Raw genomic sequence first — 18543 nt, forward strand, 5'->3', positions numbered from 1 at the left:
CTGTGGCTGGGTTGGGTGCTGTCCTTTAGTATCCTTTGGGCTATGCGCAGGCACCTCACTTCACCGATATCACTGATGCTCAGTAGATTTGTACCAATGATCTTCTGAGAGGTTTTAATCACCCGCTGCAGAGCCTTCCGGTCCTGGGCCGTGCACATCCCATGCCAGTTTGTAATGTTTCCAATCAGGATGCTTTCTGTTGCTCCTCTGTAAAGGTTAATAACAACTTGGCACAGGGATTTTGCTTGCTTAAGTTTCCTTAAGAAATACAACCATTTCTGAGCTTTCTTGACCAGGGTTGAGATGTGAGAGGACCATGTCAGGTTCTGTGTGATGCTGATTCCCTGATGCTGAGGAACCTGAAACTGTTCACCTGCTCCACCTCAGGTAGACACACACGCCTGTCTACATAGGTGATAAAAGGAGAGGTGATTGGCACATGTTCTTAGTACATGGCCAGGGATGTTATCAGGCCCAGCAACTTTGCTCATATTCACTCTCAGCAGGATTCTTCTCTCATCCGCTGTGGATACTGACAATAACTGGTCTTCTGGAGACTTCACAGCTGACTCTTTGCTGTGGAGATCAAAACGAGCATAAATGTGTTTAGCTCATCTGGTAACGTGGCCTCACACATCATCATGTGTGAGGGGCGCTGCTGCTTTTACAGCCTTTTACAGCATGTTTTTGATCACCTGCCACATATCTTTGGTGTTGTGGTGTTGAGGTCTCTCTTCAGTCTCTCTTGATGTCTCCACTTTGCCTCCTTGATGCCAGCTTTCAGTCTTGCTATGGCGGTGTTGAATGCTTCCTTGTCTCCCGACCGAAAAGCAGCTGTTTTGGCTCTGACTATAGCCCTCACCTCTCCATTCATCCAGGCTTTCTGGTTGGCTAATGATTGTATTGTCTTTGTAATCACCACATCATCAACACATTTGCTGATGTATGATGTCACTGATGATGTACATTCCTCAAGGTTGATGTGGTTCTCCTGGGTAGCAGCATCTCTGAACATGAGCCAGTCTGTGCCCTGTATTCACTGTGTGAATAGAGTATTAAACATATTAACACTAACAGAAAAGACACCCTTACTGCTCTGTTAGTTCAGTATCAGCACAGTTCTCTGTTGATCTCAAACCAGCTGTCTGCACTCTGCGCTGTGGTCTGTTAATATTAGCTGCTATTTGAAAGTGATACTCTAACAGTGGAAAAACAAAAAAGTGAGGCCAAGGATGCTTTGTCTCATCTGAACCACCTGCTGTAGCTTCAGCCATTATTCTGCTATGAACAGAGTCATGGGAGGATGGATGCAGTAGGATAACAGAGCACCAGCAGACCTGGGATTAGCAGACCACCAGCAATAAAATAATAAATAAATAAAAGTAGTGTTATCGATGTAACAGAAAGTAATAATTTTTCTCCAAAAAGTTACTAGTGCATGTAATGGCGTAAACGTCAGCCATTACTACCTACCTCTGCAGATGAACTTCCTGACCAAATTAATCTAAATTGACCTAAATTAGTGATGTCACCAACAAGAGATGTTACCAAGTCATTTGTCCTGTCCTCTTCTCCTTTCATTTCCTTTTTCATGTGTCTTCTACTGTCTTTTCTTATTATCTCCCTTTCTCTCCCTGTTCTCCTTCCTCCTCCAAGGTGACAGACTCAGGGAAGCCTCGTCTCTCCTCCTCCTCCATGCTGACAGTCAGGGTGATTGAGGAGAGCCTCCACCGGCCAGTGGCATTGCCACTGGAAGTTCATATCGTCACTATGGAGGACGAGTTTCCTGGTGGTGTGATTGGCCAGCTGCACGCCACCGACGCTGACCCTTATGATGCGCTGACCTTTGGCCATGCCCCCCCAGCTCAGCGCAGTCTGTTTAAGATCAGTCCTCATGACGGGAAGATCATCGCCCTGGGCGGCTTGGATGCAGGCAGATACTCCCTCAACGCCAGCGTTAGTGACGGCCGCTTTTCGGTGCCTGTGCCCGTGAGCGTGCATGTGGAGCAGGCAACGCCGGAGATGCTGCGTGAGGCGGTAACGGTACGCTTTGAGAGTGTGGCACCACAAGACTTTGTGGCATTGCACCTGAAGAGCGTGTTGAAGGTGTTACAGCAGGCCGCCACATCACAGCAGCAGGACATGCTGCACCTGCTCAGTCTGCAGCCAGTCGGTGGGACGCAACAGCTGGACATGCTCATTGCCGTGGAAGCAGCAGGGGACGGGTACTACAAGGCGGCCTACCTCACCCAAAAACTCAGTGCATCACGGCGGCAGCTGGAGGAGGTCCTCAGAGTGTCAGCTATCCTAGATAAGAACTGCTCGGGGCTGGAGTGTCGCGGGGCGCAGTGTGAGCAGAGCATCATCCTGGACTCACACAACCTGGCTACATACAGCACTCCACGGGTCAGCTTCGTCTCACCACGCTTCCATCGGACCTCACGCTGCACATGCAGTGGTGAGTGATAGAATCTCGTAAATGTGCCAAGGACTTGTTTGTCTGTCTGCAGTCTGATTGAGTATTCATATATTTGGTGTGTTCCAGAAAAAAGAGCCAAAGTGAAACCAGAACTTCTGTGTTTTGTTTCAAAAGCAAGAAAATCTAGCCTTGGAACAGAGCCTATTTCAACTGTATGTCGTGTGGCTCACTTCATAAGTCTAAGTTTTGGAAAAACGATCAAATATTTTTGTTTAGGCGAGTCCATGGCGAGTCGAGGAGACGCATGGAAGCATGAGATGCATCTTGTAGATGAAATGTTGGTTAAGAGTCACAAAAATGCACAAAATGCTGGATACGAGCCATGCAATTTCCTTTCAAGTGTAATAATTTAATAGTGTAATGCAAATAGTAATGACATGGTGACGACTGAATTATAGTAGTTATATGATTATTGCATGCATGGTATATGCACCAGAAGTCTTACTTCAAAATGTTATTTTCCCCAAACCATGCCCTCAGTTGAGGAAATGGTTCACACAGTTTATTAATCTATGTGCAGTTTATAATTCCATTCACTATGTCCGTTAATTTTTTTGTACTGATTTCCAGATCAATATTAAATATTGATAAATACAAATGATTGCAATGACTTTAAATCGATATACTTTATAGTTCTCTCTTCCTCTGTTTTTTCTTTCTATTTTAAGGCTGTCTTGCAGTCAGTTCATGTTCTTCATGGTAGTATAAGTGTATTATTGTATATTTCTGTCCCTGTGTGTGTGTGTACAGATGCCAGCTGTGCTGTCCAGTCAGAACAGTGTGAGGACCAGACATGTCCAACGGACATGCAGTGTGTTTCAATTGAGGCCACAAGAGGGCTCTACGCATGTCAGTGTCCACCGGGCAAACTGGGAGAGTGTGCAGGTGTGTGTGTGTCAGTGATAAAAAGAAAGGAAACACACAGAATTCTCATTCTCATCTCAATTTAATGTATGAAAATAATATATGCAACAACTTTTTGATTGAAAAAATGCATTTTTAATGTACTTCCACATGTTCTGTACTGCATTTCTCAGATTCATTAACCCATGTGCCTGTGTGTGTGTGTGTGTGTGTGTGTGTGTGGGGGGGCAGGCCATTCATCTCTGAGTTTCTCAGGTAACAGCTACATCAAGTACAGACTGTCTGACTGGCTGCAGACAGAGCTGAAACTCAGTCTGAGAATCAGAACACTGCAGAGCCGAGGAATCATCATGTACACACACACTGAGCCCTGCACCATGCTCAAGGTACACACACAAACACACACACAGGTGCAGGTCTAGGCTCTGACATTAAGAAGTAATCGCTGCTCAATCACAAAGGGCATAAAACTACTGGTCTGCTCTCTGTGGGCTGAATCCTTTAAAGAACAAACAGCTTGAAGGAAATAATTTGCCATGCACCATATATGACATCAATCTTATTTTAAGTTATTATAATCATTAAGCTATTATAGATTTTAATTTACTTATTAGATGTAATATATATATATATATAGATATATTTTACAAATAGTTTAGATTCTCAGTTCAACTTGACAACTCCCTCATTGTTGAGGTCATGAGAGATATAGCACTTAACGTAGGCATGAGCCAGACTCAGTTGAGAAAACCTGAAGTAGTATAACAGTGTAATTTGAAACATAACTTGCAATTCATAAAAGTAATATTACTTGAAAAGATTTGTTTGATTAGATTTTTTTTTAGCTGTTTAAATTACTTTTAAATACTTTGTATATGATGCATGGCATTTGTTAAATTTCCCTATTATGATCATTTTTTGTTTGCTGTCATATTAATCAGACATTTCTGTTGTTTTTCAGAACACTAACACTTCAAATACATGCCAGTCTAATGATGCAAACATGGGACAAGGCAAATTCTACATTTAATAATTTGCAAAGCTGCAGAAGCATCTAGAGTATGTACTTGTTATGCACAGCCATAGGTGCGAATTAAAAGCAAAGAAAACACTCAATACATACTTTCCATGAAAGTGATTTGAACTGTTTGTATGAGAGCTTGATAGAAGACTTGCTTTAAACAAGATGATTTTCTTGATGAATAGCCTGATTGGATATACTGTGCAACATTAAAATTGTGTGTGTATGTATGTGTGTGAGCAGTTGGAGGAGGGGAAGCTGTGGTTCCAGCTGGCCTGTGGCCTTGGCGATGGTGGAGGTGGTGACAGTCCCGACATGTTGGGCATCTCTGGCCGTCGTATCAATGATGGCAGCTGGCACACGGTGGCACTGGAGCTGAACCGCAACTTCAGCAGCCTGGCGCTGGATAACAGCTATGTTGAGCAACGCCGTGGACCGCCATTCATACAACCACTCGCTCCAGACAGAACCATTTACTTTGGAGCACTGGTCAGTCCATGAGTAGCTGTAGATGCTATAGGGGGGTTTCAGATGATAACACAATGGCAGCCATTTAGGGCTCCTCAACTTTTAGCCATGCAGAGATGTTTTAACATATTTAATTACTATAGTACTCCTTCTAATTGGTAGAACTTGCTATCTGGTAGAATACGTTTCTAATAGCCACTAGTCAAATGTTGAATGTAGTTTTTGTATCATTCCCATTATTTTGATGTGTGATCAAAGTCTGTGAATTGCTGCACTGCTCACACTACAAGAAGATTTTTTTCCCAGTTTTCATGTTCATGCTGGGTGCACAACCTACATACATTATGAGACAATGGGCCCTTGGCACAGATATGTAAAAGGGGATGGACATGTCCATCCGCAGTGGAAATTAGTTTTAATTACTTTTTTAGTTTTAGTTGATTTTCTTACTAAAAATCTCTCTTAACATTGTTCTCTCACTGTTCAGTCCAGTGGAGAGAGGATTTGAGTTGATAAAAATATTGATACACTCTCTTGAGTCGGCTTCATACAAGCTGCCCTACCTTGATAGTGGAAGTTGTTGGGGCTGTATGCAGCCTGAAAGGAATACCTGCAGACATTATTCAGGGCAGATGAAGTACCTCCACCTCCTCTGCATGTTTTTTGGTTTAAAAAAAGATAATTTTATCTGTATTTCTACAGTTAATATTATCCTAAAAGATGCTAAAGCTCCCTGTGGTAAAGATGCAAATACATTTTCTATCACTTCTATCAAGGACACTAAACATGATTTTAAATAGGGTTAGTGCATTAACAATACAGAAGAGGCTAGCATAAGATTTCTAATTCTCTTCTCTTTACATTAATTTTTGTGCTAGATCGATTTAAATGTATTGGTAACTAAAAATACAGATTAAATTATATTACTTTACCTGCAGAAGAAGAGAAAGTAGATTGATTTAAGTGTATATAAATAAATTGGGGTTTTTTTTGTTGTTACCTCATTTTGACCTCCTACTTCTGAAACCAAACCTATGTCCTTGTGTAAAAGCCCCCACGAGTCTGCAATAGGCTTTGTTAGTATCTTAACATCAGTAGTGACAGAGGATCATACTCAATTGTGAGATAGCAATATTTTGTGGTGACACCTGTGGCTACAGCAGAGTGCAGCAGGCTGGGTAAAACCAATCATCAGAAACCACAGTTTTGCCATTGAGGACACTGAGGGTACAGTATGTCTTTTTTGAAATAACTAAAAATTAGCATGTTGTGCATATCTTAGAAGCTGATTGCAGTAGTTTTTCATTCAGTTTGGTTAAATCTGACTACTTTTAGGCTGGCAATATAATAAATAAAAGTACTAAGCAAATCAAAATATAATACACTATAATACAGCTAAGATAAATTAAGTACAATACAATACACTATAATACAGCTAAGATAAATTAAGTATAAGTATAAAAGCTAAAATCAGTGTAAGTACAAAGTGGATTTACAGGTAGTAATAGTGCAATAATGTGTACTGTCAAGTTAAGTGTGGTAGATTAACCAGATTATTAGCTGGTGGATATTGCACAGCAGTATAAGTATGAATAAATATCAATAAATAGGGAAAATTAAACTGAAAACAGAGTATATTGCACAGGAGTAATAAACAGAGAATATTGCACAATATTTCAAGTACTGCAGTGATGTTAATGATCCAATGTCCAGTTTAGTGACTTAGGGTTGTATAGACTGACACTTAGAGGGAGGAGTTAAAGAGTTTGATGGCCACAGGCAGGAATGACTTCCTGTGGCGCTCTGTGGTGCACTTTGGGGGGATGAGTCTTTCGCTGAAGTTACTCCTTTGTTTGACCAGCATGTCATGGAGTGGGTGGGAGACACTGTCCAAGATGGCATGTAGTTTGGCCAGCATCCTCCTCTCTGACACCACAGGAGAGTCCAGCTCCACCCCCACAATGTCACTGGCCTTACGGATGAGTTTGTTGAGTCTGTTAGCATCCGCTACCGTCAACCTGCTGCCCCAGCAGGGGTCTTCATTATGTGGGAGGTCAGTGCCACCGGCCTGTAGTCCTTGGAGCCACTGGGACGCGGCGTCCTGGCACAGGAACAAGGCAAGATGTCTTCCACAGAACAGGAACCCTTTGAAGACTCAGGCTCAGGTTGAAGACATGGTGAAGGACTCCACATAGCTGGGGGCCACAGGCTTTTAGCATCCCGGGGCAAACGCCATCGGGGCCTGCAGCCTTGTTTGAGTGGAGTTTCATCAGCTGTCCTCTCACCTGGTCAGCAGTCAGGTACACAGCAGAGGAGTCATCAGCCTGGAGAGGGCCGATAGCCTGAGAGCCAGTTGAGGGGGGAGTAGGACTCTCCCAGGAAGATGGAGGAGGGGGGAGCAGTTGACTCAGAGGAGTATGAGGGCAGACAGCAGCTGAGTATCCAAACTGATAGGAGGTAGATATAGCCTAAATTACTCTTACTAAAAAGGCATGTGCAGTATGTAGCCTACAAACTACTGACTCTGCCTAAGTCACTGCCACAAAATTTGCAGGAGAACATTTTAATGGAAATAAAATAAATCCAGGCAAAATTCAATTAAAACCAATGTACTCCATTCAAACATGATTTCGAGGGGAAAATATCAATAAAACCTTAATCATCAAGGACTGTTGCAAACTTAATGATTATGTTTAATATTTGGAGAAAGGAAATGCATTACATCACTGAGAGTCCTCACAAATACAGTGTGTGTGTGTGTGTGTGTGTTTTCCTGGTTGTTCTTCTGTTCATGTGAAAAACAGTTTTAGTACAGTTGGACAGTCTTCACGTCTTGAGTTCATGTATGAATTTCTGACCCGTCTCTCCTCAGGTGCAGCACCCAAACTCTCGCAGCCTCATGGACTCCCAGAAGGACCCGCGGGTGCTTGAGGGTTTCCAGGGCTGCCTGGATTCGGTCATGCTGAACAACAACGAGCTGCCACTGCAGAACAAACGCTCACGCTATGCAGAGGTGGTAGGACTGACAGAGTTGAAGCTGGGTTGCATCCTCTATCCTGATGCCTGCCTGCAGCAGCCCTGTCGCAACGGAGCCACTTGCACCAGCCTTCCTTCTGGTGGTGAGTAACAGGAAATACAGCACACAGTAATGCCATAGTAATTATTCACACACTCTTATTTCAGAATAAAGGGAATAAGCGGGGAGGCTAGATGTTTAGTGCTCATATGATTGGCTGACATGTCATGTGGTTTGAATGACAGCAACTGCAGCTGAGTATTAGTTAATCTAAAGCTAAGGTGCCCCTCTTATCTAGAAGGTCTCAGGAGGTAGAGCGGATCATCTATTAATCCCAGGGCTGGGTGTTCGATCCTCCTGTTAATGTGTCAAAGTGTCCCCCTGTTGCTCCCGATGGGCAGGCCTTGCATGGCAGCTCCTCCGCCATCGGTGTGTGAGGTAGAAAAGCACTATGTAAATGCAGTCCGTTTACCATTTTACCATCTAAAACATATCTGAACTCTGAAATCAAACCTGCCAACCCACACATAAAACCACTGTTTAAGGACTCAGAACCTTTAAAAATATGCAATAGTTTTGTATCTTACATTTAATATGTAAAATAATAATTTGGGACTTACATAATGAACCTATTTATGATTTATAATGGTCTCATAAAATTTTAATTAATTGATATTATAACTTGACATATCTGCAGTTTATACTGTGTGTACTGCTATACTATGATTCAAGTACCAGTTACTACTACTACATACTATTGTATGTTAAAATAAATACCTTTTATGAAACTTAATAATTTGTTATTGTTGTTGACACTGTCAGGAGGTGTGTGTGTTTCACGTTTTTACATGTCAGAGCCATTCCCTTATGCCATTCCCGTATGTGTATTTGTTTTTTGTGTGTTTGTGTGTGTATCTTCTTTATAATGTGTGGGTATACTCATGTGATGATTTAAATGTGTGTGTTGGCAGAGCAGCGCTGTAAACAGTGCACCGACTGCTCTGAATTCTTAATTAAGTCTATCTCCTTGTCCCCCTCCTCCCTGTCTGTCTACCAGGGTTCTCATGCAGCTGTAACCCCCAGTACACCGGAAGGCGCTGTGAGATGGAGATAGCAGCGTGTGTTCCAAACCCGTGTCAGAACGGTGGTGCATGTAAGGCCATTGGCAACGCGTTCCTCTGCAGCTGCAGGAGAGGATTCAAGGGTCTGACGTGAGTTCCAGTCCAAACACACAAACCTGAACTAAAAGTCCTTAAGCGTCAATTTCCCCACATTCTGAAAAAACTGAGGTGAATGGAATTTAGATTGTGAAATATCACATTTAAGAAATGCAACAGCAATATGTTTTGGAAGAAATAATCTCTTTGAAAACTGCTGACAGTGTGTTCTGTGGATTATCCAGAGTAACAGGGAGACTGAATCTAGAAAAAGATGTTGCGGTTAATTAAAAAAAAATTTAATTCCATCAATCTCCACTGTTTTGGGATGATGCCAACATATCAGATCATTTTGGTCTTTTGTTGACAAAATGTGGACAAATACTAAATAACTAAAACTATTTGCATAACTAGATACCATCAGTGGTGCTCTTTGTGCAATTTTAGTAAACTGGTCCTTTAAAGCCTTAAGCTGTCAGTAGGGTTACCAGAACAGGTTTTATATATGACACAATTAGTTAGACACAAATGTTACACTTTGCTGAACTTTAATTCAATTCAATTTTATTTATATAGCGCCAATTCATATGTCACAGACACGCCAGGCTCCACCACACCTCAGCCACACCGCACTTCCTCACCTGAATACTAATCCCCAGCACCTGTTACCCATCACACACCTGAACGTAATCAGCCACTCTACTCCTCCATAAATTCCAACTCCTCACCTCAGTCAGTGTCCGGTCTCGTTAGTATGAAGGACAGAGCTACTACTCCTGCCTCCCATACTCCACGGACTCACCCACGACGCTTCGTCAAAACTACCGCTACTCTGAACCCCAAACCCCGATCCCGACTCCAGAAATCTCCAGTTCCCCGAGTGTGTCGCTCCAGCTCCGGCTCCTGTGTGTCTCTGGTTTCCCGAGTGTGTCGCTCCAGCTCCGGCTCCAGTGTGTCTCCAGTCTCCTGTGTGTGTCGCTCCAGTTCCCGTTCCCGTGTTCCTCTGTTCAACTCCAGAACTCTTCTGCCATCAGCGAAATAAGGGACGGTATCATTAACCCCTCTCATCCATTCATATTACCTTTGTGTATTAATAAACTCTCTCAGTCTTTTCACCGTTGTCTCCGGTTGTTCTGTCCGTAACAGAAGACCGGACCCCACAACAGGATTGCAGCATGAGTGCCACGGATCCATTTCAGGAGCTGGTGGATATCCACCTCCACCACTTCCGCTTCCGCTCCGGTCACTCCAGCAGTTCCGCCCTGTACCAGTCCCATGGCCAAACCAGCGCCCTTCTCTGGCTCGGCGGAGGACTGCAATGGATTCATTCTGCAATGTTCCCTGGTCCTGGAGATGCAATCTTCCTTCAGTACCCCACTGAATGCTCCAAAGTAGCTTTTGTTATCTCCCAGCTACAGGGAAGAGCGTTAGAGTGGGCCGAGTCCATCTGGTCTCAAAACGGACCCATCACCCAATCCCTGACGAGTTTCCTGGATCACTTCCGCGAGGTGTTCGGAAGACCAGCCGGAGACTCCTCAGCCGGTGAAAAATTATATCAACTCAAGCAAGGTCAGCGGTCGATCCAGGACTACGCCCTAGAATTCCGAACCCTCGCGGCAGCCAGCGGATGGAACGAGCAGTCCCTCATCACCACCTTCCGTCAGGGATTGGAACCCAGGGTAAGATTGCATCTCGCTGCATACAAGGATACCATCGGCCTCGAACGGTTTATACAGTTAGCCATTCGGGTGGCTACTCGTATGCAGACGTGTTTATTGGAACACCAGGACCAGCAACCACTCACACGCAACCCCCGTCAGCCAGAGAGACGCCGCTCTCCAGAACCGGAACCCGAACCCATGCAGTTAGACTCCTACCGACTAACCCCGGCGGAGTGGCAGAGACGGCTGACCCAAGGACTGTGTTTGTACTGTGGAGCCTCTGGACATAATAGGGCCACCTGTCCAGTGAGACCACCACGTCCAATGGTGAGTGCAATACTTCCTAGTCTCCCATGTAGTAAACCCCTGTCTACCGAAATAATCCTGGTGACCCCTAACCTATCCCTTCCAGTACAAGCCCTCATCGACTCCGGGTCAGCTGGCAATTTCATCTCCGGCTCCCTCTGCCACCAACTCCGCATCAAGACTTCCTTCACACCAACCAGGAAATCTATCAACCGCCGAGGCATTCAGAGGGCGACTGGCCCTGTCACCATCCGGGTAGGTCTACTGCATGAGGAACAACAGCACTTAATGGTTCTGGAGGGCACGACTGCGGAGGTAATCTTAGGGCGACCTTGGTTAGAACAACATGACCCCATCATTTCCTGGGCTACAGGTGAAGAGTTGAAATGGGGTAAGTCCTGTTTTTCTGGCTGTTTCCCTCGTCGACCAAGACCATCCTCGTCCGGCCTTCAGAGGCTTCCCGTGTGCACAACATCCATCGAAAGTCCCAGAGAGAAGCAGTCAGTGGAAATCCCGCCTTGTTATGCCGCCTACCAAGATGTATTCTGCCCTAAGAGAGCCTCCCAGTTACCCCCGCATCGGCCATGGGACTGCGCTATAGACCTCATACCGGGTGAACCAGTGCCCCATGGAAGAATCTATCCATTATCCATTCCAGAAAAGAAAGCCATGGGGGAGTACATTGAGGAGGCCCTTGCCCAGGGGTACATCAGACCATCTACTTCTCCAGCAGCCTCCAGCTTCTTTTTCGTGGCCAAGAAGGACGGAGGCTTGCGGCCCTGTGTGGATTACAGAGCACTCAATCGGATTACAATCAAGTTCCGGTATCCACTTCCCCTCGTCCCTGCTGCGCTGGAACAACTTCGCGGTGCCACTGTCTACACCAAGTTGGACCTCCGCAGCGCATACAATCTGATCCGGATACGTGAGGGGGACGAATGGAAAACGGCCTTCGTAACACCCACCGGCCATTGCGAATACCTTGTGATGCCCTACGGTCTGGCCAACGCCCCCTCCGTCTTCCAGGACTTCATTCATGAGGTGCTCCGGGTGTTCCTTCATAAATTTGTAATAGTATACATCGATGACATCCTGATTTACTCCCGGAACATGGAAGACCATCGCCAACACATTGCGGAGGTCCTAGAACGCCTGAGAAGCTATCACCTCTTCCTCAAGGCTGAGAAATGTGAATTCCATCAGTCCTCTGTGCAGTTCCTTGGTTATGTCATCAGTGGCAGTGGCATCCAGATGGACGAGGGGAAAGTGGAGGCCATCCGGAATTGGCCCACTCCAACCACAATAAAGGAACTGCAAAGATTCCTGGGGTTTGCGAATTTCTACCGCCGCTTCATACATAATTACAGCATGATAGTCCATCCCTTGACCAGCCTCCTTCACAATAAGCCCAAGTCTCTGTCCTGGCCACCAGCTGCACAAGAAGCTTTCGACCTCCTCAAAAGAACCTTCACCAGTGCACCGCTCCTAACCCATCCAGAACCCGAGAGACCATTTACAGTTGAGGTGGACGCCTCTACTACTGGGGTAGGAGCGGTGCTGTCACAACTTCAGGGAAACCCAGCCAAACTCCACCCATGTGCTTTCTTCTCCCGGAAGCTCAGCCCGGCAGAGAGAAACTACGACATCGGTGACCGAGAACTGCTGGCAGTGAAGTTGGCGTTAGAGGAATGGAGGCATTGGTTGGAGGGCGCCCAGCACCCCTTCACCGTGTTGAAAGACCATAAGAACCTAGAGTATCTCAAGAGAGCCAAACGTCTCAACCCGCGGCAGGCACGCTGGGCCCTGTTTTTTACCAGATTCCAATTCAACATCTCATATCGTCCCGGTTCCAAGAACCTAAAAGCAGATGCATTATCCCGCCTACACGGTCCTGAAATCACCACGGAGGATCCAGAATCCATTCTACCCCAGCACATGTTCATTAATCCTATTCAATGGTCAGAGAATTCTTTTTCCTTCCTCCACTGCCTCAACCAACACTCCGCCGGGCTGTCCCCCCGGTCTTCAATATGTTCCAAGAACCCGGCGAAACCAACTCATCCACACTTCTCACACCTCACTGGGCACTGGTCACCCAGGGGCCAGTGAAACCCTCTCGCTGCTACGAGAACGCTTCTGGTGGCCAAGTATGGCACGGGATGTGAGAAGGTACGTACAGGGTTGTACAGAATGTGCCATGTCTAAGTCTCCGCGTCATCTTCCCACAGGCAAACTATGTCCCCTTCCGACGCCCAACAGACCCTGGTCACACCTAGGAGTGGACTTCATCACAGATCTCCCTCCATCAGACAACAACACCTGTATCTTTGTGGTCGTGGACCGGTTCTCGAAGTCTTGCCGTCTCATCCCACTCCGGGGACTACCCACGGCCATGGAAACTGCAGAATGTCTCTTTAACCATGTCTTTCGGTACTATGGAATCCCAATTCATCTCCCGGATCTGGAAAGCCTTCTTTTCACTCCTAGGTGTGACCGTCAGCCTCTCCTCTGGTTACCATCCCCAAAGCAACGGCCAGACGGAGGGGAAGATTCAGGACATTGGGCGTTTTTTACGTACCTTCTGCCATGGCCATCAGGACTCTTGGAACCAGTTCCTGGGCTGGGCCGAGTACGCCCAGAACTCGCTACGTCAACCAGCTACTGGACTCACTCCCTTCCAGTGCGTGCTCGGTTACCAGCCCCCTCTCTTCCCATGGTCTGGGGAGCCCTCGGAGGTTCCTACCGTGGACTACTGGTTCCGAGAGAGCGAGAGGGTCTGGGACGCAGCTCATCGTCAACTCAGGAGAGCACTCTGCAGGCGCAGGCTGACGGCTGATCGTAGGAGATCCACCGCTCCTAGGTACCTACCCGGCCAGAAGGTCTGGTCATCCACCCGCGACATCAGGATGCGCCTGCCCTGCAGAAAGCTAAGTCCCAGATTCATTGGTCCCTTTACCATAATTGAACAAATCAATCCTGTCACTTACAAGCTCCAGTTACCGGCACAATACAAGATTCACCCTACTTTCCATGTATCACTGCTCAAACCGTTTTATCCTTCTGTTCCAGTCTCCACAGAGCCTGGCGACACGACAGATCCCCCCTTACCGCTAATCCTAGAGGATGGAACCGCCTACCAGGTCCGTGAGATCTTGGACTCCCGACGCCGTGGTGGCTTCCTGGAATATCTGGTGGATTGGGAGGGGTACGGCCCAGAGGAGAGGTCATGGGTTCCCCGACATGACATCCTCGATCCCTCTCTTCTGACAGAATTCCACTCTAACCATCCAGATCGACCTGCCCCCCGAGGAAGAGGACTGGCCGCCACAACGTCGGGGTCCCCGGTCCTCAGGAGCGGACCGTGAGGGGGGGGTACTGTCACAGACACGTCAGGCTCAGCCACACCGCACTTCTTCACCTGAATACTAATCCCCAGCACCTGTTACCCATCACACACCTGAACGTAATCAGCCACTCTACTCCTCCATAAATTCCAACTCCTCACCTCAGTCAGTGTCCGGTCTCGTTAGTATGAAGGACAGAGCTACTACTCCTGCCTCCCATACTCCACGGACTCACCCACGACGCTTCGTCAAAACTACCGCTACTCTGAACCCCAAACCCCGATCCCGACTCCAGAAATCTCCAGTTCCCCGAGTGTGTCGCTCCAGCTCCGGCTCCTGTGTGTCTCTGGTTTCCCGAGTGTGTCGCTCCAGCTCCGGCTCCAGTGTGTCTCCAGTCTCCTGTGTGTGTCGCTCCAGTTCCCGTTCCCGTGTTCCTCTGTTCAACTCCAGAACTCTTCTGCCATCAGCGAAATAAGGGACGGTATCATTAACCCCTCATATTACCTTTGTGTATTAATAAACTCTCTCAGTCTTTTCACCGTTGTCTCCGGTTGTTCTGTCCGTAACATCATAACAGACGTTACAGGGACCCAACTTCAAAGCTGTGCCCCAGTTCCAGACAACAAACTGATTCTAAGCAGGTTTTGAGTCTGTAGTCTGTTCACACTGGAAAAGTGACCATTAAGTATACTCAAAGATGTCATTATGCAGACTGAAATAGGCTTTGTTTTTGCTGTTGATGTCGATTTCATTCCACAATGCATGCAATGCAATGAAGAGGAGCACAATTGTTCTTTTAGTTAAGTTAACTTGATGGTTTCATTTCATAGTTGTATTTTCACTGGTCCCTGTGGCACAAAATGGTAAAGAATTGATTTTGAATATACTAACTGTAAAGTACAGTTTACCATGAACATTAATATATAATGTATATGGTGTACAATCAATATATATTATGGGGTTGGTGGTTAGTTCAGTTCAATTTTATTTATATAGCACCAATTCATGACAGAAATGATCTCATTGCACTTTTCCTATAGAGCAGGTCTAGACTGAACTCTTAATAATATTATTTACAGAGAGTTGCACATTAAAATTCTAAATAGTGTTACCCATTTAAAATATGACTAAACAAGACATTGTACCTGTTGAACCCTTAAACATTCCCTCAAGTAGGTTTAAAGTTAGAAAATGTTTTTTTTTCTTATGATATATATTTTCTGTATTCTACCTTATGTAGCACATTGTTTATACTGATGAACATATTCAAACCCAAGACTTATGCATCATTACACATTTCCCCAAAATTCAACCTGGTATCTCTTTGGAAACATTGGGATCTCAACTTAAATGAAAGTTTTGGTGTCCTGAATATTGCTTGGCTGCGTGTGTGTGTGTGTGTGTGTGTGTGTGTGTGTGTGTGTGTAATGACATATCTGGCAGGGCTGATAGGGTTACTTGCTTTCTAACAATCCGCATCAAATCCAGGCTGTTGCCTTAACAGCACAAAATATGGTTCCAATCTAACAAATCGGAATTGGCCTTCAGTTATTAAAAAATTCTACAGTCTGCTGTTAATACAAGTTTTAATCCAGTTTCAATTGACAATTCTAGAGCTAAGTATTTTTAGAGAATTTTAGTTTAGAAAAGTTTTTTTTCAGTCAACATCTAATAGCCGAAACATTTTCAAAGAGAAGAACAATTTAAAAAAAGTATTTTATTGATTGCACTTGCTGTTCATGGCCACAAAGGAGGCAGTACTAAATTATAGTTCAGCATATTGTCCTCTGCTTCCCAGCTTCCTCATACACAGCACTTGATCCTGTTTGTCACATTTCCCAGATGCCATTAGAAGGGATCTTGCTGTTAATGTAAATGCAGTGTGGCAGCTGACAGGATAGAAGTTTCAGTGATGAATTTAATCATTCTCACACACACACACACACACACACACATAGTGTATACACACCACAATCATACACAAGCTGATTAATTTATTTAATCAAAGCCTGATTCTTTATGAATTCAGATCTGAAGAAGTTTTACAAGTTAAACATTATCCTTTTTTTCTTTTATCTGGATTACTCTAGGGAATGAACCAGCGGGAGGCAACTCAGATGTGAAAACTTCCCACACCACAAACTGCATCATGTAAATGGACTGTACTTGTATAGTCCATTTACATGTCTCTGGTCCTCGACATACTGTGCACCCTTAAAATGTACTCACTTTTTGTAGCGCTTCACTGCAGCAGTCTGCATCACTAAGACAACCATACCAATAATATGGTGCTCAGTTTGACGATCTGTTGACCATTCAGCAAAATCCTTACTTTGTTCAACTTCCAATTCAATTATTACACCTTTGTGTTGTTGGTGGACTCTGACGCTCTGACCTCCGTGATCAGAGGTCTCTGGGGGAAGATTTTGCTGTTGGTCTCTGATTGACCCCCCAGTGAGACCAGATTTTGTTTTAGGTCTCTGTGCAGGCATAATGATACTAAACCTGACAACTTCACTGTGACAACAAGACTGCCCACAGTCACTGTGCCCAGCTGTTGTTCCAGCACATAACTCCCTCTTAAACAACAGATTGCCATTTTTACATTTCTGTTTGTGTACGGATTAAACGAATGAGATACAACATGATCACTAATGAGATTTAAATGTGTTGGTATGTGTATTTTGGAACTGGAGCCAGGCAAGCTCTTTCTCTCTGCTTATAGTCTTTATGCTTAGCTAGGCTAACCATGTCCTGACTCCAGCTTTCTACTTCCATAGACAATTGATTGACAATCATCATCTTTTGTGCCTCCCTCAAAACTTTATTAAGGGATGTGCTTCACCTGTGCACATAAATTAAAATTTGCAGGTCTAAAAACTAGATTTTGGCACAGGGCCCATTTAAGATATGGCCACAAAATTAGCTAGTAATCCAAGACCTGCTGTAGTTGATTGTACTTCACTAGCACAAAGTTGCCCCAGCCCTTTCATTGAAGCTCATTGCTTCATTGTTTTTATGGTGGCACCTTTCCATCAAATCGAAACATCTTCTTCATCAAGTTTTGTGGCATTGTGGAATTTTTAATGATTGACCCACCAATGTGTAAGTGAGGTTAAAGAGGTTAAGAACTTAAAAAACTGGGTTGATGAGCAAGAACTGTCCTTTCCAAAACCAACAACAAAACACTAGACCACCGTTATTATAATTATTTCCTCTCAAGCCTCCACCAGTGAACTTACTCGCTCTTAATGGCACTGCAAGCTATGTTGATATGCCACACACAGCAGCTTAATCATACTAAAGACAAATCTGTTTGAAGAATCTGCCTCTTTCCTCAGTGCATGTCATCGCTCTCCGGCTTTTGGAAACAGATAATTCAGCAGTCCAAAGTTATTCATACACTGTCATCTCACACCAGTCTCTTCCCCTCTTTCCTCCATCCTTCCATCCTGCAGCTGTGAGGAAGATGTGAACGAATGCGACCGCAGCAATCCAGAGGGTGAGTGTGAGAACGGTGGCGTCTGCGTCAACACTCATGGTTCCTTCTACTGTAACTGCACAGTGGGCTTTGTGGGCCAGCGTTGTGGCCTGCGGCCTGTTGTTGTCCCTGACATGCAGGCAGGTCATGCTGTGGTCGGTAAAGAGGAGCTAATCGGCATCGCCGTGGTGCTTTTTGTCATCATCACTCTCATCATCCTCTTCATCGCTTTCCGCAAGAAGGTTTTCCAGAAGAACTACTCGCGGAACAACCTGTCTCTGGTCCAGGACCCAGCCACTGCAGCACTCCTCAACAAGGCCAACGGTCTTCAGTTTAAGACCCTACACTGCACACCTGGAGACCCTCTCAACCTGTACTCAGAGCCAGGGCTGGGGCCCACCGTGTCGGGAGGGGGTGGGATGATGGGACCTCCACAGGTCCCTGTGAGGCCCATGGCATACACACCCTGTTTCCAAGGAGAGCCGCGGTCCACGCTGGAGAAGATAGTGGATGGGCGTGGTGTGGAGCATACAGAGATGAGCACCTTTCACCCGGAGTCACCAAGGATCCTGTCAGGAACCACCAGGAGGGGGGTGGTGGTTTGCAGCGTGGCCCCCAACCTGCCACCAGTGTCGCCCTGTCGCTCAGACTGTGACTCCATACGCAAGAGCCCATGGGACAGTGATGAGGGTGAGTGTGTGTTCTTTTACTACCTGCTACAGTGAGAACTTACAGTTAGCATAAGT

At 45.5% G+C, this 18543-nt stretch overlaps 1 protein-coding gene across 14 annotated transcripts in view; it reads left to right on the plus strand.

The window, feature by feature from the left end:
* Window positions 1–18543, plus strand: part of fat3a (FAT atypical cadherin 3a) — a 284665-nt gene that overhangs the window by 235184 nt on the left and 30938 nt on the right. For 8 of the 14 annotated variants that reach the window (XR_006378548.1, XR_006378547.1, XM_044202264.1 and 5 more), the window contains 7 exons: window positions 1657–2458; window positions 3230–3364; window positions 3575–3729; window positions 4608–4853; window positions 7705–7951; window positions 8906–9059; window positions 17775–18487. Coding sequence is in view for 10 of the 14 variants with exons in the window: in XM_044202264.1 (XP_044058199.1) it covers window positions 1657–2458; window positions 3230–3364; window positions 3575–3729; window positions 4608–4853; window positions 7705–7951; window positions 8906–9059; window positions 17775–18487 (2452 nt within the window). In the remaining 4 variants the exon portion in view is untranslated. The other 6 variants (XR_006378550.1, XR_006378549.1, XM_044202272.1 and 3 more) reach the window with 6 other exon arrangements.

Source organism: Siniperca chuatsi, linkage group LG7 (assembly GCF_020085105.1).
Source record: "Siniperca chuatsi isolate FFG_IHB_CAS linkage group LG7, ASM2008510v1, whole genome shotgun sequence".
Lineage (NCBI taxonomy): Eukaryota > Metazoa > Chordata > Actinopteri > Centrarchiformes > Sinipercidae > Siniperca > Siniperca chuatsi.